General features: G+C 40.3%; 1 protein-coding gene, 1 long non-coding RNA gene and 1 pseudogene across 3 annotated transcripts; 1 reads left to right on the forward strand and 2 right to left on the reverse strand.

The window, feature by feature from the left end:
* Window positions 1-1,306: 1,306 nt before the first annotated feature.
* LOC149117132 (uncharacterized) lies at window positions 1,307-1,936 on the reverse strand. The gene is made up of 2 exons (XR_016205565.1): window positions 1,782-1,936; window positions 1,307-1,419 (listed from the first exon to the last, which is right to left on the reverse strand). It is a non-coding gene; the product is annotated as an uncharacterized LOC149117132 (long non-coding RNA).
* LOC149117133 (uncharacterized) lies at window positions 1,936-22,263 on the forward strand. Of its 2 annotated transcripts, none has more exons than XM_089282809.1 (7): window positions 1,936-2,143; window positions 4,935-5,133; window positions 7,064-7,172; window positions 11,853-11,986; window positions 17,156-17,243; window positions 18,096-18,138; window positions 19,714-22,263. In XM_089282809.1, the coding sequence occupies exons 2-7, from the start codon at window positions 4,940-4,942 to the stop codon at window positions 19,995-19,997; spliced, it is 852 nt and encodes a 283-aa protein (XP_089138935.1). In that variant the 5' UTR covers window positions 1,936-2,143; window positions 4,935-4,939; the 3' UTR covers window positions 19,998-22,263. The 2 variants fall into 2 exon arrangements, with proteins under 2 accessions (XP_089138935.1, XP_089138936.1); XM_089282810.1 differs by having other exon boundaries at window positions 4,939-5,133.
* Window positions 16,017-16,916, reverse strand: LOC149117134 (uncharacterized; annotated as a pseudogene).
* Window positions 22,264-22,583: the final 320 nt, after the last annotated feature.

Below are 22,583 nucleotides of genomic sequence, written 5' to 3' on the forward strand. Positions count from 1 at the left end.
TGACTGAATTGCTCATGGTCCTGTGCCTTCATTGCATGTCCTCATATCACGACTCTGCTGAAGTTTAAGGTTCAATGTAATTTGTGTAAACTAAAGGGAGCTCCTTACCCAGGACAGTGCTATGCAGGTCATTTGAAATATATATCAGTTTAAAATTTATTATTTACTGCAAGCCCTGTGGTCGACAACACAATGATCATATACCGATATTAACATTTCCTACATTGGCTGTTAAATATTTTGCCAAAAACAGTCTCCACAGCACTTCCTCGTGTTGACTCGTAATGACTGTGACCAACTGAATTCAGAATAATCTAGCATGTAGCTGTATTCTAGATCATCTATAGTGAGATGTTTTGACTGAGATAACTAAATTGTAACAACATTTTAAAATACAAGCAGATGCACTATATTCCCGGGGGGGGGGGGTACTTTGGGAATTTCTGGGTGGGGATGTGCTGCTGGGACCCTGGAACCCTTAACCTATACCAGAGCTACTTCAGCTGAATTTTGCTAACCTATACTAGAGTAAACTCCCCAAATCCCCTGATCTATCGACACTGTTGAGGCTGATTTGCATAAATTTAAACTTGCCGGTTTGATTTTTTATATTTTTGAGTGGCAATTCCTGGTTTCCTTAGTCTAGATTAAATCTTCAACCAACTTGTCAGTTTTGGGAAAAATGATACCCTACTCTAGACCCAAACGCTCTGATTTATATACCCTATCCTAGAGTAAACTGCTTGAAAACCATACCCTTCACAGCGGCACATACCTATATAGCCCATATATGGCAGTGTCCCCCCCCCACCCCCGGACTATATTGAACACTTGCAGTAGCTCTTAAAACTTGGGATTGCCATGCAGCTTTCTAAGTAGTCACTTGCATAATGTCATTATGTATTCTGTTTTGGTCTGTTTCATTCTAAATTTGATATCCTAAACAGCAGCATGCTGTAGCTTTCCTTGTTAGATCACTACAGTGTAAGTGGATAAATTTAGTTCTTGGGAAATATAGCAAAGTTAATTCCAAGTCCATAGTCTTTTAAAATACCAGCGGGTAATTCAGCATTTGCTTCAAACACATTGGCTGGCTTTGCTCCAGGTGGGTTGACAATTATGCGTAACTATACACATGAAACACTTGTTAATTATTGATGTATAGTCTCCCACTACTACCAACATTCAAAGGAAAACAAACATAAAGAAGTGGGAGATCAAAAATAATCAGCCATAGACGACTGAACAATAACATCCGATCCAAGAGTAGTAAATTTCTGTAGAGATAACAATTCAAGACAGGCAGTGATCATGATAGTGAAAATTCACTGTAAATGAGATGATATCTTTAATGCACTAGCATCCAAAGCAGGATCCAAAAATCTTGAACATCGGCCAAACAAACGGATGACATACGCACTACAAAAAAAAAAAAAACATAACAAGAAAACATTAAGATGTAAAGGGAACAAGCCGAGCCACAAAATAACAAGGGTAGAAATCACACAATCAAATACCGCGAACATCTGACAAATCAAGGAAAATGCCCCAACTTCAAGCCCGATTTTGACCGTTAAAACGGCGGGGCCCGCCTGGGTCCGCCGGACTTTTCTTAAATTTCAACTCTCGAACTAAAGTTTCACGTAAAAAAAATTCACAATACTGATCCCTGTTACCCTGCAAACGACCAAAAGAATATCCACGTCGAGCGCGTGTGGTAAACAAACGTTTTCAACATGGCATGATTTCCGTTGACTAGTTCTGATGCAAAAATTGCTTACCTGCTCTTGAGGCTTGGCAAATAACTGTTCTAGATATTACACTAGCAGCTCCTAGAAAAGGTTAGTTTGATTCTCATGATGAGTGCAGAAATCGGTCGAGAAACGACAACCTACTCTCCATTCGCAACGAAAAATGTGTCCGCCATTGCTCCGGCTGAGACGGCATATGATTGGTCGAACACTGTCACGTGAACCGTGTCCAACACCGCCTGGGTTATTCCATGTGAAGAGTAAAATAATTAATTGCGCGGTGCCGCTTCTGGAGCTCAAAGGAAACAACTTGAGGACTAAACGACTGCAGTGGAAAGCCTGGCCAAGGAAAATTCAGTACAAGTGACTGATATGGGAATATTCTAAGTCGGGTAAGTTACTGCTTCATAGCATTTCGAACAAACATCAAGGACGCGCCATCTAAAAAAAGCTCTCATGTGACTTGACTTAACATGATCTTCATTTCCGCGCTAAGACACGATAAGTTTTCTTATGCTTCTGTTTCTTTTAGATCAGAGACAATTCGAAGACAATTACTCAGCAAACTTTACTTAAGGGCCCGACAAATATTGACAAATATGCATTTCGAAGAATTACGGGGTGAAAAGCGAAAGTTGTTGTCGCATCGATATGTATTACCTATTCACTGCATTTCCAGTTTTTGCTCGCATGAATTTGAATAACTGTTAAGATTTATATCTTACTTTTACTGTAAGGACTTTTTATATCCTGAATCTAATGAGTATAGTGTTACAATTGTTACAATAAATTTGCTTATTAGTTTGAAATTTGTGGAGTTAATCAACCCGTATCACGTTTCGACAGGGGGTTTCCCCAAGGTATTTGTCATTGTTTACATTTCGATATTCTATAAAATCACCCCGAAGCTCAAAGGTCGTATTAACTAGTGTACTCTGCCACAAGTCATAACATATTTTTAGTTCCCGGAAGATCACGCAAACAATTTATTATCAAACTATACGGAAGGCTTTTACCTAAGGTTTCGTCTGCCAAATAGTGATAAATCACTACAAAGCTTGAAGCATTCCTCTTTCATTCTCATATAAAACTATCGCTTTGTGTTAAGTTGCCTCGTTCGCGACTATCACAGCTTTGGTAACTCTTTTAACTTTACTAATAAAGCTAACTCGCATACTTCTGAAGTGGAAATACCTACAAGGCTAAAATTTTGCAATTTAGGCCGCTATGTTGCGAAAGCCAAGCTATTCAGTTGTACAAAAAGTTTCGTCTCGGTCACCCGGGCTGAAGTGTTCATATGGAAAAAATTTCACATCGGTTGTAGAAGCCTGGTTCTCATATGCCGCCGACATACCTGAGACAGACGGCCTGGGACACCGTTACGGCATATGTGAACATTTATCGCCGAATCATAATCAATTCCAGGCATTGACCGCCAGCTTGCCTGCGAAGTTGAGCTGAGTTCAACTTCGCAGGCGAGCCGACGGTTGTCGGCGATGAAAATATTTTATATGAACATCATCTGCGGCCGCAACGTACTCCAGTAAGACGATTCGATCCATATTTACAGGTGAAATGGTTGAAAATTACGCAGTTCGATTTGCATTTCGCGCAAATTTGAGTACGTCGGCGATCCATCGCAAATGCGCTGGGAACTCACTAAGTCCACTAGGCCACAGGTTAGGTCGGCGGGATATGAGAACTAGGCTTAGTCCGTCAATAAGAAGCCATAGGTAAGTCAATGGATAAAAATCGATATCGGAAATCAATCGATTCGGTCGATATCAATGATATCAATCGCCGATTGCTATCGATTGATATCTGCAGTTGATAACAATCGAACTCACAGAAAAAAAAGTATCGATTGCTATTGATTGACAAAAATCGCTAACAATCGATATTTCCTGTCTTCAGAAATAGCGATTGCTATCGACTGAGAAAACCATTTAACCAGATATTAATTTTGCAGGACTATTCAAAGATGGCTTTGTTATTGTGTAAAATAATACCTAGAAAAACACGAGACAGACGTTTATCTTAAGCATTTTTATTGACAATTTAAGGTCATTTAAACTGCGGATCCAAAGTCCAGGTGGAGTGATCTCTTCTCTCGGTCTTCTGGGGCTCCAAAGCAGAATCATGGCATGTCCGTTCATCCCCGCACTATCGACCGCATCCTGAATCTTGTCGATCATTTTATCCGTATAACTTGTAAAAGGACAAAATATTTTCCGATAACAATCGATACCAATCAATGAATCAATCGTTATCAATTACTATCGGCAATCGATAACGATCGAGTTCACAACATTTTTTCTTCATCGATTTTCATCGATTGCTTTCGACAATCGATATCAACGAAGATTGATATCGATTATCGGTTTATCGATTGATTACGCATGGTATTTCCTAGAATCTGTCGAAGGTTATCTGCATGTATTAACATTGTTTGGAAAATATTCTGGAGTTTCCAATTAATCCTTTGACTTAAAGTTGTCTTCCCAAAATTTCCGACTTCTTCGCGTGCTTCGCGCCAACTTCTGCAAAATGTTTTTGGACAAATTTAGAAATGTTCGACTGATGTTCGTTCTGGTGAAGCATTGCCAGAAGGGTCACGGGATTGCCATCTAGATTGCTAGCTAGTATTATTACATGGCTGTGTCTCACAGGGACTGGGAACTACCGAATTCATGAATTTGATTGGTTGAAATCGATATTGAATGCGGTCTAGATTTTCCCATCGAGACCGGCATCTAGACCGGAAATGTTTTGCGGTGAAAAAGTTGCAAACGCGAACTAAAATACAAAAATATTGGCTACCTTCTTCTAAAAATTTTTATTTATGGAAGTGCCAAAAAGCCTAATGAGGAAAAAAGTAAAGAGGACGAGCAAACATTCGCAGAATTAATTTCAGCTCATCGCCGTTCGTAAGCAAAATGTCAGCTTGTACAAGCCAGTTACATTAAACGAATTAAATTGTTCTTGTTTGCAATATAATAAAAATCTTATTAACCGTGCTTATAATTAGTCGGTCTGTATGAGTGAATCTTGACCTGGGTCGTGTGTACAGACCTCACTGCGTTCGGTCTGCACTCTCGACCTCGGTCAAGATTCTCCCATACAGATCGACTAAGCTCGGTTAATAAGAGCCAATTATTTTATGTTTATTTTGTCATTGCCTAGGCAGAATGACGTTCTTCTGCTGGGTGAGGTACATCTTGTGGATGATAGTCGTAGATTCTTCTTTTCAATACCAAGGACCCGATGGAAGCTATTCGACGATTGACAACGTTTCTCCGACGAGTAATGACTGCGCTTGCCCCGGCAAAGACGGAAAGCTGTACGATCTTAAACCGTTGGAATCCAAGGATAAAAATCCAAGGTTTGCAATGTTATAGTGGTAGTGTAATGCATCTGGAAAGAAAGAGCTTGAGAAAACATGAAGGAAACCACAACGACAACGGCAAGGAGAGTGACGTTAAACTGAACAAAATTTAATGAAAACAAAAAATATGCCGCGGTTTAATTAAGATAAACGCAAAGCCAAACAGCAAAATGGCCATCCATGTATTTTGCACCTACAGTCGAACCTCTTGTAAGCGACTACCCAAAATGTCAATCTCAGGTGGTCGCTTACGAGGGTTTAGACCATATCGCGCCAAAGTTTACCTCATCAATATATGGTAACTGCAGAGACTTACACCTTGCTCCAATGCACAACTAAAGCCATTTAATACGTTTTAGTTGCCACAAAACTATTTAAGCATTCCAAAAAAGTATTTATTCAGAGTATCATGACTCGTTTTAGTGCAGTAGATCTTTTTCATCACTATTTTGATCTAGCATTTTTATTATTTATTGCTCCCTGTTTTCCATTTTTACTGTGTGAATTTACCTCATTAGTGTAATTTCTCCCCTTTTTACTTACTTTATATTGTGAAGCGCATTTGAACATTACTTTACGGAATTTGCGCTATGTAAATATGTTGTGTTATTGTATTATTGATAAACTACCTAATAAGTCGAACGGAACAACACCTTATTACTCTCACTGTGTATATAATTAGCGTATCGCGATAACGCGCTACATTCCGCTAATACCGAGGGTCTAGGTTAGTGGCGTCTAGTATGATCCTTTGCGGCCTTTCGAACATAAAATCTGGCTGCGCAGTGCGAGATCTCGCAGTTTGACGAGATTGCCGTGGGTAGACGCTTTGCGCCCCTCCCTCCTCCCCTGGTGGCGGTGACCACCTCTCACCCTGCCTTGCTGCCTATCTTTTGCTTAGGCGGTCGCGGATTCCTCCCACAACTTAGTCTAACGTGATCGCAACAATAGATATACAGTGACGATAAATTACTTTCCATTTTACACTCTATTATCTATCAAGTGGTTGCTTACGGGAGGTTATAAACAAAGAAAATTTCAAACTATTAGCTCTAGAAGTGGTCGCGGTCGCTTACGAGAGGTGGTCGCTTACAAGAGATTCCAAATTGATTGATTTGACTAAGAAACTTTTGGTATTTTGGAAAACTGTTCGCTGAGGAGAGGTGGTCGACTGTATTTTCTATTTGAAGAACGTGAATCGCAATGGAGAGTTTTACACGTTTTATTTCTAATCGAGCACTGATTTTGTATATCCAGTTGAAAGATTTCCAAGAAAGATATAACTTCAAATCCTACACCCGTTCAGTGCCACGTGCATCTTTCGATATGCCATCTCTCGATGTGCCATTTAAGCTGTCTTAGGTCGAAAATGTAAGCAGAACGGATTTCTTAACGGTCGTTCTCGAATTTCAGTGACGCATTTTGTGTTTTCTTTTTCAAATTTTACATGTCTTTCACGCCTTTCATTTAAAAAAAAGTTGAAAATAATTCAATAAGATTTTTGAATTGGCGCGCAGAAGAAAATTTAGTGGTGAACAATAATGTCGGTAAAGTGTTTATCGGTCTGGAAATTAGATGTTAAAGTAGTATTTTTTGCCCTTGAAGCTTCGCTTCACCGGCAAATATTTGTTTTAAGACCATTAAATTTTCTCGGGGCAACTATCTGCCGATAGTTTCTCGAAACAATCACCCTATTGTTTTAATAGATAGTGAGTGGCGTGGCCCATAAGTAAACGACATTCGCGATAGAACTCTGGTAGATTTACACAAAGAGCGAATACGATATAGTTTTCATTAAGCTGTTCTCATCTTAATAGGATGATTTTTTTTCTGGCATTACGGTTGTCTCTCTGGACAATTTACTGGTTTGCTATTGGTATTAGTTGTCCTAGCGGGCCATTTTCACTCACCAGTTTCTCCTCGACAGCTTTACAGTTGACGGTACAAAGTACAAAGGCTTTTCGTACAGCTATAACCCCTGCCACCCATTGAAAGGACCAGAAACTAGTCGCTGTCAGTTGGATGACCGAGTAGCGGTAAGGTATTAAAGGGAGAATGTTCACTAACATCAAGCCGGTAGTGGCACATGACGATAAATCAAAATTCTTAATATTTCGTCCACGGTGATAACCTTTGGTAAGCCAAGAAACGTAGTGGGATTTGGGACCCACCAAAAAACATCACAAATTCGTTTCTAGGACTACCATAGGTTATCACCGTGAACAAAATTTGAAGAGGAATTTTGATTTTTCGTCATGTGCCTCCACCACGTTCTTAGGAACTTCGCTCTGTTAAACCCACATCACATAATACTCCAGTTTGAGCATGAAGAGTTACTGTCGAGGAGTTTACAAGAAATTTGAGGTCAGTTGTACTTCTTTGGGTTAATTTTCAAGGTCATAACGAACCTCTCGAAATCACCAAAAATTTGTTTCCTGATAAATAATAATTATGCAGCACCTTTTCAAGAGGAAAATTCCCTACCCGGTAAAGCATGGAACCACCTGAAAGTCAGAAATTTCGAAAAGGGGAAATGTGATTTTGAAACCTGATTTAAAAATTATCTTCGGGCATTTTCTCAGCGCTAAGTACTAACGCTCTCAAAATCCTGATGATCACAATACTGTCCTGTCGGCAACTGAAACAACAGGCGTGTGCCTCTGACCAGATGATCAAAAGAAACGAGAAATTTTTCTCTCCAATTTGATTTCCTCTTTTTTAGACGTAAACTATGGTTGATGTTTAGCTCACCTTCTCTGAGATATTATTTTCAAATATTAAGTACTGTTTTTTTTTTCAGAATCCTACACGCGATAGCCATCTAGACGCGTAGGGTCGGCAATTTTAGGTTATCATTTTCTTATTGTTATTAAACTAATGACTCCAAGATAATCCACTACACTCACACACCTTGTTTTAAAACAGCAATCCATCTAAGCAGTGAAGCCTTTTAGCGTGAGTCCTTTGCTCGGTACAGTTAAATCCTTTTGTTCTGTTTTGCAGTCCGATGTCGACTAAATTTGTTTGTCACACAATAATCACTTGAACATGCCTTTATGACCCTTTAAGTGAAAAGCAATAAGGGGACTTTGAAAAGAATTCATACAATTTACATGCAAAGATTGAATTTTGGTCTAACGGAAAGATATTAGACAATCAACCACAGGCAATGTAAGTAAGTCAAATAATGGAAAACCATGCTCAGAAAAGCGCCTTGGCCGCAATAACGTTTTCATCCTGTGTGCTGGACACGGGTGCTGGACATCTCAATAACGTGCACTATGTACAGCAGTTTTTTCTTTCGTGATTTTCAGAAGGGCGACGAAACGGCGCCTGTTCGTTTTTAACAAGAATTCTTCAAATATTAAAGTTCACTTTCCTCTAAAATCGTGAGTTTTTCAATGCGTATGATAATTTTTGCTACAAATTGTTTGATTGCATTTCCAATCATTCTTTTTGCGGCATCTTGAGGTCTTATGCTTTAGCGCCGGAGTTCTATTTGTTATTATTGTTAATATTAAAATCTCTTGGCCAAACGGAATCGCAGGTAGACATAAGGACTTCGATGACTCGCATTCGCTTTCGTCGAGATCAATGTTGCACGCAAGTCTGCGACGTTTTTCACCATTTCGCCACCAACCGGCACCAAACACAAGTTGATCGCACGTCATGACATGCCCAGTGGCGGATACACACCTGGAGCTAAGGGGGGAGGACGATTTTATTTGCTTGACTTGCCCGCTTTTCTTCCTTCTGCGATCTCTTTTTTTACCCAAAAAAAAGGGGAGCCCGGGCCCCTCCCTAAGATCCGCCACTGAATTGCCGACCGCGTGGGAGTGCAACTTGGCTGAACTGAAAAATAAACTTCAAAGTCCGTTTGACAACTGAACGTAAGTCTTTGTGTGAGTTCAAATCTCAATTACTTGAGACTTTTAGCCAGGCGTCGGAGCAAACAACGTTAGACTACTCTAATTTTAAATTTTTAAATTGAATGGGCTACCCTGGTTAAATAACGTTACTTACTTACTTACTTACTCACTTACTTACTTACTTACTTACTTACTTACTAGATTCTTATTTTTCTTCTGCTTCTATAGCACGCCATTATTTTCTGACGATAACAAAGCTGCCGCAAATTTCATTAATTGTTATAACTAGTAATAGCCATATATTATTAAGTGTGTTCGATCTGTAGTAATATGATATGTTTTATTGTATTGATCATCCAGAAATACTCAGAGAAAGTCGAGGTGTGGGGTGCTTTCCTGTGATTCAATAAGTCGGTTTCAAAGTTTAACACAACAATAACCTTTAGCAATTCAGCATGTGACCTAAATTGCAGTACACTTGCCGTGAGTAAAACGGTGATGTAAATGGCATTTGTGTATTTTGCTGTCTGAGAACTTACTGAAGACATGACCAGAAACTTAAAATCAGTAGTCTCTATTTATCTTATCCAAGCTCAATGGCCGAAGGTAATATATTCGTCTAACGTCACAGCGTTCCTCGCAAGGAAACCGCTGTGATACGTGACAGCTCGGTTTAGTTGCAGCGGCAAAAACACACACAGGACACAGCTTGCTGATGTTCTGATACTCACAACTTCACTTACCTCAGCTAAAACAGTTTAAAAATCTGAAAGCACGCGTACGTACGTACTCGCTATCCTCATGAACTACGCCACGCATGGAATACGAATTCCGAGCCTGCAATCTTTCCTCCGCTCAGATGCCTGCATGCGCTCGGCACCATGCCACCGAGCGATTATCACATGAGATCGAGACAATGTGCTAGCTAGCGAGCCTGAGATTGCCTGAAATCGTCTTACATCGGAGGGAATAGCCGCGGGAAATCAAACCCGCGGGACTGAACGCATTCTCCTTATCGTTGGACGCAAATAATGCAACTGCTTTTAATGTACTTTTACTAACATGAAATAACAGGCACATATTAGTATGAGCTGACGAACATCATGCCAGTTAGACCTGAAAATAGTCCGCTACCGTCCAGACAACCCTTCCCATGTATCACTACTGACTGCAAAAGCCTATTAGGAGCAAAGATGAGGTTGCTGATCTAACGGCTAAAGCTACTCTCAAAAGAAGCTGAGTGACTTTTCCTTCATAGTGCAAACCATCTGTCGATCATGCATTAATCTCTCACATGAACTCGTCAGACGCAAGACGTCAAACAACCCTAAAACACAGTTTCTCTCAGGCAAGGAAATTTCCGTGCGAAATCGGGCACCGCGATATTTTCGGGTCACGTTGAATAAAGTCCCCTTGTCACTTTTTGTGTGAAGGGTAGCAAAAGCATGTTCAAATCCATAGCTTTAAAATAAAAATCGTTTGTTTTAAACATCTTATTAAATCGTTCCATCCATTATATTCTTTTATCCATTTTAACAACCCGTAACAAAAACCTAGCAATTGACCATCGTTTGGTCCACCTCGGACGTACGTTTCAGCACGAGCGCGGAGAACAGAACTGGCGAGCAAGGCACTTACCCCAGAAGGCTTCACTACTGTGATAGACTGCTGTTTAAAAATAAAAATAAGGGAGATGAATTTGGTGAATTATCTCGGAGTCATTAGTTGAATTCTAATAAGGAGATGATGTATTTATGTGCAGTATTCTGAATACACCAGTTATTAATATTTCAATAGAATATTTAAGCCGAACCCTACTTTGCTACCATAGTTTATGTCCAAATATCGAGGAAATCATATGAAAGAGAATTTTTTTTTCCTTTTATCTGGTCAGACGCACTTAGGGTGTCCTAACCCTGGCTGGTTAGTATTATGATTATCAGAATTTTGAAAGCGTTAGAACTCACCGCTGATAAAAAGCCCGAAGACAATTTTCCCTTTCGAAATTATAGATTTTTAGGTGGTTCGGTGTTTTATCGGGTAGGTAATTTTCCTCTTGCAAAAGTGCGAGTAACTAAAAATTCGAGGAAGCGAATTTTGGTGATTTTGAGCGGCTCGTTATAAGCTTAAAAATCAACCCACAATAGTATGATTGAGCTCAAATCACATGTGAACTCCTGAACGTGATGCCGATTGAAGAGTGCGAGGTATATGAGGTCACTTATATTTTGCATGTTTATCAAGACACGAGGGGCCATAACGAATTGTGAGTTTTTTGGCCTTTTGTTTTAACTGTAAGAAATATGAAGAATTTTCGTATTTCAGCACGCGCCAGATATTTGGATTTGGCTCGCTTATTCCCTCGTTAGCAGTTAGAAGAGGGTCTGGGTGGGGCTCAACTGATAGCTGAGAGTTGGTTAACTGTCAGCTGACGAATAACGATACGATGAGGAATATGAATAATTAATACTGCAGAAATTCGAGTCAATTGCCAGAAAATCGGATCCTGAGGAATGGACCGGAACTAACTTTAGCATACCTAATTTATTGTTTCCTAGCGTAGTAGGGTATTTTTAGATCCTCAAAAACTCAGAATCAAATTTGTTATTTGTGTATGAAACATTTTCACAAGACAAGGTATATAAAACAAATATTTTGATTCAATGCAACATAGTTATTTATGATTCCAGCATGTGAATGGTGACAGTAATTCGGCAAACGGCACAATGAAGGGCTTAAAACCGATTTGACCACCTCCCTGAGCACTCGCTGCCTTTCTATATCTCAATTTCTTGCAAGAGGATGTATAATCAGTTTAATTAAGCTGACCTGTTGCTTTCGTTTTAGATCTGTCAGTGGGTTCCGAATACGAAGGGATCACTCGATACTTATAAACCAATAGGGCATCAGAAGGAATTGAAATGTGACTACGATGAGAAAACCGAGACACCAATTGTGGAGTACAAGATCCTCTCGCCTAAGTAAGTGCTTCTACAAATCTAGGTAAAATGTGTTGATCCTGTTGTCATGTAAAAGGAAAACAATGTTCATTTTGTCGTTTGACTTACTGCTCAGAGAAAGGACATCTAAACGGTCATCGAGCGGTTCGACAATTACTGCAACCCAAGCAAGAATATTTCTTTTGATCGTTTTCGACAACAAGAACCTGGCGAATCCTTAGATCGGTACGTAACTGTTCTCGCCATATCGTCGGTAAGTGTGTTTTTGATGCCATTACGCTAGATGGTATTCTTAGAGACAAGAATATATTGGCATTGCCGACAACAAGTGTTTGAGAGAGTTTTTTTTACGGGAAACCCGAACTTAATTTCGACAACACGCTTGATTTTTGCCGGGCCGCAGAAAATGTTTGAGCTCAGGTCAAAGCAGTAGGCGATCTCAACTAGGCCAACGTTCACCTAGTCAAAGACAAAGAAGCAGAAAAACCGCCTAATACTCCTGCAAAGCAATTGCGGTATCTCTGCCGATTTTGCGGAAGAAAACACAGCGGGGAAACGCGAAGCTTGCCCTGCTTGGGGTTAGAAGTGCAACAAGTGCGGAAAGGATAACCATTTCAGTGGTAGAGGAAGAGGATAAACACCTGTTCGAGGTGTCGGCGAGTCAAAGTTCTGACTCGAATCTCGTTACGCTAAAGGTTGCAAGCTGGAGCTTCATACGGTTTGAGATTGACCCTGGCTCCCGATGCAATGTTTTAACGGTCCATATCTACAAGAAGGCAAAGGGTGCCTACAGCCTTAAGGACGTTACTCCAGCGAAGTTGTCAATTGTGGATTATGATGGTAACAGCATTCAAGTTTTGGGAACGGTAAAGATCCAAGTGCAGTGTGGTTCGCTTACTTGTCTGTTACTGTATCGTCTGGTGGAAAGCAAACGTCCCTGTCCAATCCTAGGCAAAACGGCATGCGAAGAAATGGGCGTAATATTGGAATCAAAGACTCGGACGCGATAAGGGGGCCCGATACAGGTGGTGGTGCAATGTTCTCTATCCAAGACGCCATTTCTAGTTCTAAAATTCTACCAAAGATCAAGTCGTTGAGATGCTTCCTGAAGTTTCCGACCATGGCCTCGGTACTCTCATAGACGAACACCATATCAGACTCAATGAATCAGCAAAGCACGCTCCCCGACGAGGTCAGGTTGCTCTTCGCGCTAAAGTCAAAGAAACATCTTGATAAGCTTCATGGTTCTGGAGCCATTGAACTTTGAAATTTGGGGATGTACCCTCTCTCCAGCGGTTTTCACTGCGTGGGGTAAGGCTTGCAGTACAAAAACGTCAGCTGTGCTTAGAAGAAGTCAGTTGATAGGTCACTACGAAACTGAATCGGGCCTGAAAGTTGACCCCGACAAGGTGCGCGCTATACTGGAAATGCCACGCCCCACTCATGTTAAGAGTCTACTCCGCTTCAATGGCACCGTTCACTACTTGGTTAAATTTCTTCCCCACCTGTCGGAGTTCTCTCTCCCGCTTCGTTAGCTAACTGTGAAGAATGCTGAGTGGATGTGGTCAGATTCACAGGAGAAAGCGTGGAACGACATTAAAACGGCCATCAGCAGGCACCCGTCTTAAGTTACTACAGCTCAAATGATGAAGTCACCCTCCAATGTGATGCTTCTCATACAGGATTAGGAGCCGCCCCTCTTCAATTACAGCAGCCAGTAAGCTTTGCATTGAGTGCCCTTATCCAAACTGAAAGGAGATACGCTCAAATTGAGAAATAGCTGCTCGCCATTGTGTTCGCTTCCTAGAAATTTGACAAGTATATTTTTAAGCGTCATTTTGTCTAGGTGGAAACAGACCACAAGCCCTTGGAGAGATCTTTAACAAGAGTCTCTTTGATGCATATGCAAGACTACAGCGAAGGCTTCTCCGACTTCCGCGTTACAATCTCGAAGTTAGGTACAAGAAAGGCCCTCTCATTTGTATCGCTGATACCCTGAGCCGCACATGAAACGGAGTGAAGTCTCTAGAGCTTGTGGACCACATCAAGACCTTGTGAGTCTCTCCGTCTCGACTGGTGCAGATTGAGAAAGAATCCTCTCAAAATTAAATCGAGTCTGCAAATCTCTCAGGCAAGTCATTCAAGAGGGTAGGCTAGAATTGCGACCTTGTGCTCTAACCCTTCTTCCAGTTCCGTGGATTTGCTTTTTCAAGGGAACCATAATTCAGTACGTTTCTCCACGTCGTTGGGCCCAGATAACTGCTGACCTCTGCTATTTCTGAGGCCGGGTCCTACTAGTTGCGTTTGACTACTTTAGTAACTACATTGAGGTTGATTCTCTCTCGACAGAAAACTTCAAAACTGTGATCTTGAACTTGAACTTGAACTTTTAATTGTTTAGCTGATACCGGGTTCCGGACTCCGTAGTCACAGATAACGGGCCTTGCTTTGTATGGTCAGAATTCGCAAAATTTGCCAGTCAGTGGAAATTTCAACATGTCATTTCCAGCTGCCGCTATCCGCAGGGCAATTTAGAGCAATTCCAACCGTTAAACGTCTCTTCACGAGATGCCAAGCTGGTGCAATATCAAGAAATGTCAAGCTGGCGCAATGCTCGAAGGAGGGGATAGAAACGAGTCCAGCTCAACGATTCTTTGACCGTCGTTGCAAGACGTTATTGCTGACCACTGAAGCTCTTCTGAAACCAAGACTTAGTCTTATCGCTGATGCTAGGAAGCTACGCGCCCAAACACGATCTCCCCGAGGAATCTGGAAACGAGGTATATCAAGCTATTTAAATGAAAGTTGGTTATTTATTTAACCTCGTAGCTTTGTATTAACAAGATTTTACGGCGAGTTTGGTGTAGAAATCGTTGGTAATAACATTATTTTGGGTTTGTCCGCTGTTGAATTTGCTTGTCAGCGAAAGTAGAAAATTAAATGAATTCAGAAATTGAAAAATGACTCTGTATTTCATTTTCTTCTGGTTCCTATCTACATGTAGGCTTTCGCTTATGTTTTTAGGATAGAATTTTATACCGTGAAGGTCGTTTTAGATTATATCGGGCCGAAAATTCGGCATCATTCATCTCTTCGAGTGAAAACCTGTTATGTTCTTCGTATGCGAAATCGGGATTTTTCGATATAAATTCCTCATGTAGGACTGAAAATTTGTTGTCATCGATAGTACCGTTTTCGTAGCTCAAGAGAAACAGGTCTTGGAGCTCGTGAAAGGAAGACATGACAAATTTTTCCATAGTTTTAGGTCGATGTTTACAAGAACTCAGCTCTGTGTATATGTACTCGCACTTGGTTTTCACGCCGTGAACGACGTCCTCGACCCAGTCCTACAACAGTTTTACTCGTCGTCGTCGTCCCATTCGTCGTCGGTGCTTAAGGTCCCTATTGCCAAATGCGCATCAATCAGTAGCGCATTGCATTAGTTATTTGTTATTTGTTATTTGTAAAGTATTGTTAATATATGGGGCGGGCGACCAGTTTCGCGCATTGTAGATTTCGATATTCGCTTGCAATATGTTGTGTGATTGAAATAACGGTTTATCCAGAAACCGCTCGTTACAGTTGATATCACAAGGCTGTTCGTTTTCAAAATCCATGTTGGCTACATGTGAATACACTACAGGGAGGTAATCGTTTTTCCAATTCTTGGGTTTCACCCACGTGACCAATAGCTTAGCGACCGTTACTATCCGCCATCGTGATGTCCTTTAAGCGTCAAAAACCGTATCCAAAGAAGAGTTCATGTGAGAAAGAAGGAATGGTTTTATGCGTTGTTGTTGGCGGTTCGAGCAAAAGTGGAAATCATAAAAGCTTAGGGTTTTTTCGTATACCTAAAATTATTACAAATCAAGGGGAAGAACAAGAGGAACACACTACTAGGAGGAGAAACGAGTGGATTTCTGCGGTGGGTCGCGGCGACGCTATAAACAAGAGAGTGCTAGAGAGTGAACGAGTTTGTAGCAAACACTTCGCTCTGAAACTACCGGAACAGAGCGGCTTTGGTCGATAAATTGGTCAGCAAAAGGATCAATTAAACTTAAAGCTACTGCTTTAATTTTGCACTGGTTGAGTTTGGCATAAAGCTGATCCATTTCCTCTTTCGAAAGCGCCGATGCGCGCTGCATGCGCTGAGGCGCCGGCCGATGCAGTCCCAGAACTAGAAGCTGCTGCATGTTTCGAGGCTCGCGGCTGTTGTAGATCCTCAATTTTCTGGTCGAGCTTTTCTTTGAGCTTGTTAGCCGATGAAAAATCGATGTCCTTAGCCCTCGCATCCGGTACTTCATTCACATATGTCGGCAAAATCCATGAGCATTTTAACTGTGTGCAAGCGAGCTTGCCATGAATTCGTGTAGTTGCCTCTAAATAAAATAAAACACTCGCGATATGTGAGCATGACTCAGCCACTTCAGCTTTGCATCTCAAGCAATGGGCTGACAAAATAGTCTCATCGTTTTCGGAAACGACTCAAATGTTCACTAAAGGATCATTCATACGCTGTGAATGCCGAACACTTGCTCTCACGACATACTTGCCAGGGATTACATTGCCTACAACTGAGGTTACAAATCCCGACTGCATTTGATTAAACGCCTCCAGACTCTTGAACGCCTTGAACTGCTTGTTGGTGTAGAAGCTGGTCTCAAGAACGAGGTAACTCAGCAAGTCTGAGACTTCCACAGGAGGCAAGCATTCTGGACTGAACTGATCGGCTGTTATGCTTGTGGGGTCAACCCCGATGACCGAGATCTTTCGCGAATATATTTCCTTTACTCTACTCTCTAAGCTTTTGGCACACTCAGAGAGCACTGGGATACCTTTAGATGAATGCCCTGTACTTTTATCGTTTTTTTTCTTTCTGGATATTCATGTAGTTGACGAAATAATAGAGCCATAATAGAGAAGCTTCACTGCAGAAATGGACTATTAGCATAAATTTGACACCCAAGGGACACCAACATGGCGGACACTGATTTGAGCAAAGCTTGTGACGTCACATGAAACCCAAGAATACTGAGTGAATCTAAGTGTTCCTGTATCCTTCGCTTACTTAAATTTATCTAAATCCCTGATGGCGAAATACACGTGAAAGCCATCATCAAAAGAAAGGCACAAGTAATATAAATGGTATGGATAAAAATTTCACAATTTGTAATGGAAATTTTCTTGTAGTGAGTTTCGAAAATCCACCGTCAGATTAAAGTGCGCCGAAGGAAACAGAGATGAAGCAATTTTTGAAATACTTGATGAAGATAATTGGGTAAGTAAGAAAAAAAATAAGCCGAAGTTATCATTGACCTCATAAATCAATCATAAAGCCATACGTATAGTGAAATACTAATGAAAAATGAGACATACTGTATTTTTGCTATGATTTTTAATGTAAATAAAGGGTTCATGATTATCTATGTAATTACTAGGTGGTACATTCGCGACTAGAAGTTCTGCCCGCATTATTAATGGGCGATTTCCACGATAAAGCCCATTTGCGGTCTTGATTGACACCAATTTTGTTTTAACCAATGGAAATCGTAATACTATCCTACGCGCCACGAATTTACCGCGTGTCAGCGTGGAGTTTCACGTGCCCTTCGGAAATATCTTCATCCGCCAGCTTTAGACCATGTTTATGTTGTGTGAAGGCCGTGTCCGTGTTTTTTTTCCTTCTAACTTGCATGCTCATCCGCAGCTATATAAAGTTTCCGATGTTCGTCCTCCCGTCCTCATTTTTTTCTTTTTTCTTTCGAAACAAGACGCGTACAGGAGGAAAGTAACTTACGTACCTAGTCGCTTCCAAAACCCCCTCTCGAGGACATCGCATTTTTCGACAATATCCAGCTCAAGGGACAAATATGAATCTTTTGTAGAAGACCAAACATTTCTTCAATATCGGTATTATAATTTTCACACGCCTCACAAGGTCGATGGAGAAGGATTTTTCTCACGAATATCAACTTTGAAAACTGTTCCGTCGGATAAGACATCAACTGCCGCACATGCGCAGAAGGGTGTCAAATGCCCTTGAAAGAAGGGGAACAGATCGAGAAATCGACAATATCATATGTGGAGTTCACCAATCAATTCTTTTCCTTTCTTGCTCTTTCATCCTCAGATTTTCCAGCTGACCCACTTTTGGGATGTGTGTCCATCTCATAGTAAGTGAACGATGGCTGTAGAGCAATTTCATCATCATTGGTAGAACGTGAAGTGTTAAAACCCTACCTTGTATGCCAGAACGCATTGACAAAATACGAACCATATGGAGTCCTCTTGATTGGTTCTCATGAAGCGAAGAAATGTTTAACTGACAAAATTCATATTTAAGGTGGCCCAAAACAGTTTCCAGCACTTAACTTTTGATCGGTCATTATAACCACTCTTTATAAGCTGATGCTACAATCATGGTATCAAAAAACTGCCCAATCATTGGTGAACATGTTGTTATAATTTTCGTTACACAATAGGTTACCATAGCAAAAGTATAACCTTCTAAAAACACCCCTAATTACAGCTTTTGGCACTTATAACTCAAAAACAACACGGTGAAATTTTTGTCATATCAAACTGTAATAAGCATGATGAGATGCAACCTTTGGAAAAGTTTTAAAAAGTTCTGTACATGGGGTTCAGAGCCACCTTAAAGTTTTGAAAATTTAAGGTGGCTCTGGACCCTATATCCAGAAGTTTTCATAACTTTGCCAAAAGTTGCGTTTTATCCTGCTTATCAAAATTCAATACTGTAAAAAATTTCACCGTACTGGCCGTTTTTGAATTATAAGCCCTTAAAGCTATGATTAAGAGTGTTTTTAGCAGACCATATTGTTGCTATTTTAACCTATAGTGTCAGGAAAATTGTAACAACGTGTTCACCAATGATTGGGCAGGTTTTTGTTACTATGATTGTAGCATCAACTGATAAATGGTGGTTACAATGACCCATCAAAATCTAAGTCTTGGAAAGTGGAGGAAACTGTTTTGAGCCGACTTAAAGCTTATGAGGTTTCCAAATGTAAACAAATGGTTTCTGGAAGGGCGGTCCAGGACTTCAGCGAGTAAAGTAGACGTTTGCAGCGGAAGATGGTAGAGGCAATCGACCTTCAGAAAATAACTACTGCACATATAGTCTAAGCGCTCCTTATTTTTTTGCTTTTCGCACACTTCTCCCTGCGAATGTTCGTTGGGAAAGAATGCGCTGCAAGCCAAAGGGCTTTACTAGACTCCTGCTATACGCCCGGTATGAAAGTTCTTCAAGTTTCGTGTTATCCTTTTTTTGTCTGAACTGACGAAGTTTAAGCAAAATTGAGTTTTTGACGATGGCGGCCACGATTTCTTTGATTTTTGCTGACATTCACTCTTAACGCCAATACCCAACGCGGGTAAACGTGCGCGAATGAGTCGTCGCTATTAGTTTTGGTTTTACCTCTGATTTTTTGACAAAGTGGTACCAGTCTCTAAGCAAAATAAAAGTTAATGAGAATTAATATGAACACTGAAAACCACTTATGTGGATAGTCCTATACCAGGAATCTGCACCTCTCCGTACAGGGACTCGTCAGCAACAGTAAAAAAAAAAAAAATTTTTTTCACATTTTAGAATTTATCACCCTTTCAACGTTAAGCATAAAAACAACGTAAAAAGTGTCTTCGCATAAAATTATGACCATAGCACATCTTTATAATAAGCTATACCTTGATGTACTATTAATCTTAATATTTGTGTCCTTGTCCAGGCATCCCAGCAACTACCATAGCTGCTGCTGCCGGTGGTGTTGTTGTTGCTGTTACTGGGCTTCTATGTCTCGTCAGATACTTTCGCAAAAAAAGAAATGGAAACAACGATAATGATGAAAGACAGCGTCTCCTGGGCAATGGCGGAGGTGACCAACATGCCAACGAAATCCATAATCCAATTGAGGAATTGAACCCGGAAAATCGATCACGGCCGACGCCTATTGGGTCGTCGCGCACTAAAACTGACGCCAACGTTATTAGAAGTGCTTTTAACTGGTTTTGAACTGCTTTTATTCTCTAGTTGATATTTTATCTGTTTTTTCAGTGTATTCAGTAATGCCTAACATAGAAGCCCTCTGTTACAATTTTAGCAGTTTATGACGAGGTGCCAATCTCAGAACAAAGAGCATGGCAGTTTTTAATGATAAATAATGTTCGCTTACACAGGCGTTCGACCGTTTGATAATAGATGCTGATAATTTCATAATTTATACTGAAATTAACTGACCTATTTCAGGCAGACTTAGGAAATTAATCAACATTTTAATATCAGTTAATGATATAGAGGATATTACACGGGCCCCGTGGAGATATTAAGAGCCATTGCCTGTAAATATGGAGTACCCGACAACAGGTCGGAAAATTCGGATTTTCTTTTATTGCGTCAAAAAGACCCTTTTGGTGAACTATTTTCAGAAATATATTTCCAAAGTTCCAACGAGCTCACATTTTTGTGAAATTTCTTGGCCGTTTGAAAAATACAACTATCGCAATTCAATTTACATGTAAAATTTCAACTGATTTTAGAGGGTCATAACTCTTCTAGTATGCGAATCTCTCAACAAATAAAAGGTTCTAAAACTAGAGCTATGCTATGGGTATACCATATCTACATGGCTAGTTTGGCCTGTGAAAATTAAGCGCGCTAGGCGAAAAACTACAAACGTATTTTGACCAATTGCGCCATTTTTGGACGAGTGAGCAAGAACTTCGATTTCGCAGTCATGAATCTTTATAAACATAATTCGACATGTTTTATAACACAAATTGTGCGTAGACATAGTGTATTGTACACTTAAGCAGTACTTTAATACTACCTCAGAATAAGCCTTGGTCAAAGATAGCACAGTCCTCTAGAAATCAGCCGCCCGAGCAGACGATTCTGGCAAAATGTCGGCCTTCAAGGTGGAACGATAGTCCTGCGTTCAAAACTTGAGCACCTTTGGAGAATAAATGGAGAAAAGGCATCGCCACTTCTTCCATGGATATCTCTTGTTATTAGCGCTCTCTTTTTACGTTAAAAAGAGGGGAACCAACCCCGACCGCAACGATTAATAGAACCGTTTGTTCGGAACGAAACGCAAGTGTACATGTAACGTTTGTGTACACATCATCATTGTCATTATTCCCTATTGTTGTCTTTGTCACCGTGTCACGCCACGCAATTCACCACGTCAACATATCTAACACGCTGGCTGACCAGTCACAGTTTTAAACCGCTGCATTTCAAACGTTTTCTCTACATTGCTTTAGAAAAAGATACATAAGGAAAATGGCCAAAAAATAAGTAGCGTTTCTCGGTTTTATCTGTCAAATTTACGAATTTGATATTCCACGCACACGTACTAGGAATATTACAAACTGTGTGAATATGAAATCCAGGCAAGTTCCCTTCATAACAATGTTATGTTCAGTTTGAATTATTTGTTTCAGTTGTTTGCTCGGCCCCACTAGCATTTGTGCTATAAAAATTGCCGAGGGTAAATGAAGGTTATTTATTTATTTTTTTTTTTTTACTGGCCTGTTGAAAATGTGTAATTTTGCATAAATTCCATCGGCCATTTTGGTTGATTGAGCGGTATTTCGAACTTTCCTAGATTTCACAAAAATGTGAACTCGCTGGAACTGTGGAAGTATATTTCTGAAAATAGTTCACCAAAAGGGTCTTTTTGACGCAATAAAAGAAAATCCGAATTTTCCGACCTGTCGTCGGATTCTCCATATTTACAGGCAATGGCTCTTAAGACGGATTCCGCTCAAAGTTCGAGCAATAAGTGCAAAAATTGTTTACTAAAAATCTACTCATAGCGCGGTAACTTTTGGAATACTATTTAAAACATCTCACTTTAGTTCATTTCTCTAAGTGACCCGCGATTAAATTCTCAAGCGTTCTCGAGAAAGTTAACGTCAAACCTCGTAAGAATGCTTAAAACGTATGTTATTGTGTTTTGAACTAACGCGAAACGTCTGTTTTAATTGAAATATTGATAACTTCAAGTTCAATTTTCTCTCGCGGGGTAAGGTTGAGAGGTTGTCTCGACAAGTCCTTCTTAACTGTATTCAAAATATTACCATGAGGTTTATTTGGTAACTTAATTTTTTCCATTATTGCTTGAATGTTCCGCGGAAATCATCTTAAATTTCTCTTCGAGGGTTGTAATATATTTTACGAGTGAGCGAAGCGGAGAGAAATTTCTTATCTCCAATCAGCCATGTCATGTTCTATTTATCATATAAACACCAATAAAAAACCAAACCATTTCGCTGTGGCTGCGAAAGGCGCGATTTATTGTGTAACCATAGCAAAAGTTATGTTTTCACTTGTGAAGATAACATGTGATCCTATTCTCGTGGTTAGAACAAGGCTGATTCTCTAACTGAAAGCCAAAGAAAGAGAAAGAAAGTGTGTGGAACACGCATGCTAGCCCGAGGAAAAGTGGAAATTGTCATTCGATCCATTTTTTCTTCCTCTCTATTGGCCGCGAACCCACCACGTGACCTCCAAATAACTGCGAAATCACGATATTTTGTTCAACCTCGTCCAATAATTGTTAAATGTTTGCGTGTGAAAGACAAATATGAGGGCAAC

This window comes from Orbicella faveolata, unplaced genomic scaffold (genome assembly GCF_042242905.1).
Source record: "Orbicella faveolata isolate gen_17 unplaced genomic scaffold, um_ofav_v1 contig_12, whole genome shotgun sequence".
In the NCBI taxonomy this organism is placed as follows: Eukaryota; Metazoa; Cnidaria; class Anthozoa; order Scleractinia; family Merulinidae; genus Orbicella; species Orbicella faveolata.

What these genes read in the sequence shown, in the direction of transcription:
- LOC149117133 (XM_089282809.1), top strand. Translation starts at nt 4,940, where the DNA reads ATGACGTTCTTCTGCTGGGTGAGGTACATCTTGTGGATGATAGTCGTA. An exon ending in TCCAAGGATAAAAATCCAAG is followed by an intron (nt 5,134 to 7,063) that starts GTTTGCAATGTT and finishes TCTCCTCGACAG; the next exon opens with CTTTACAGTTGACGGTACAA. An exon ending in AGTTGGATGACCGAGTAGCG is followed by an intron (nt 7,173 to 11,852) that starts GTAAGGTATTAA and finishes CTTTCGTTTTAG; the next exon opens with ATCTGTCAGTGGGTTCCGAA.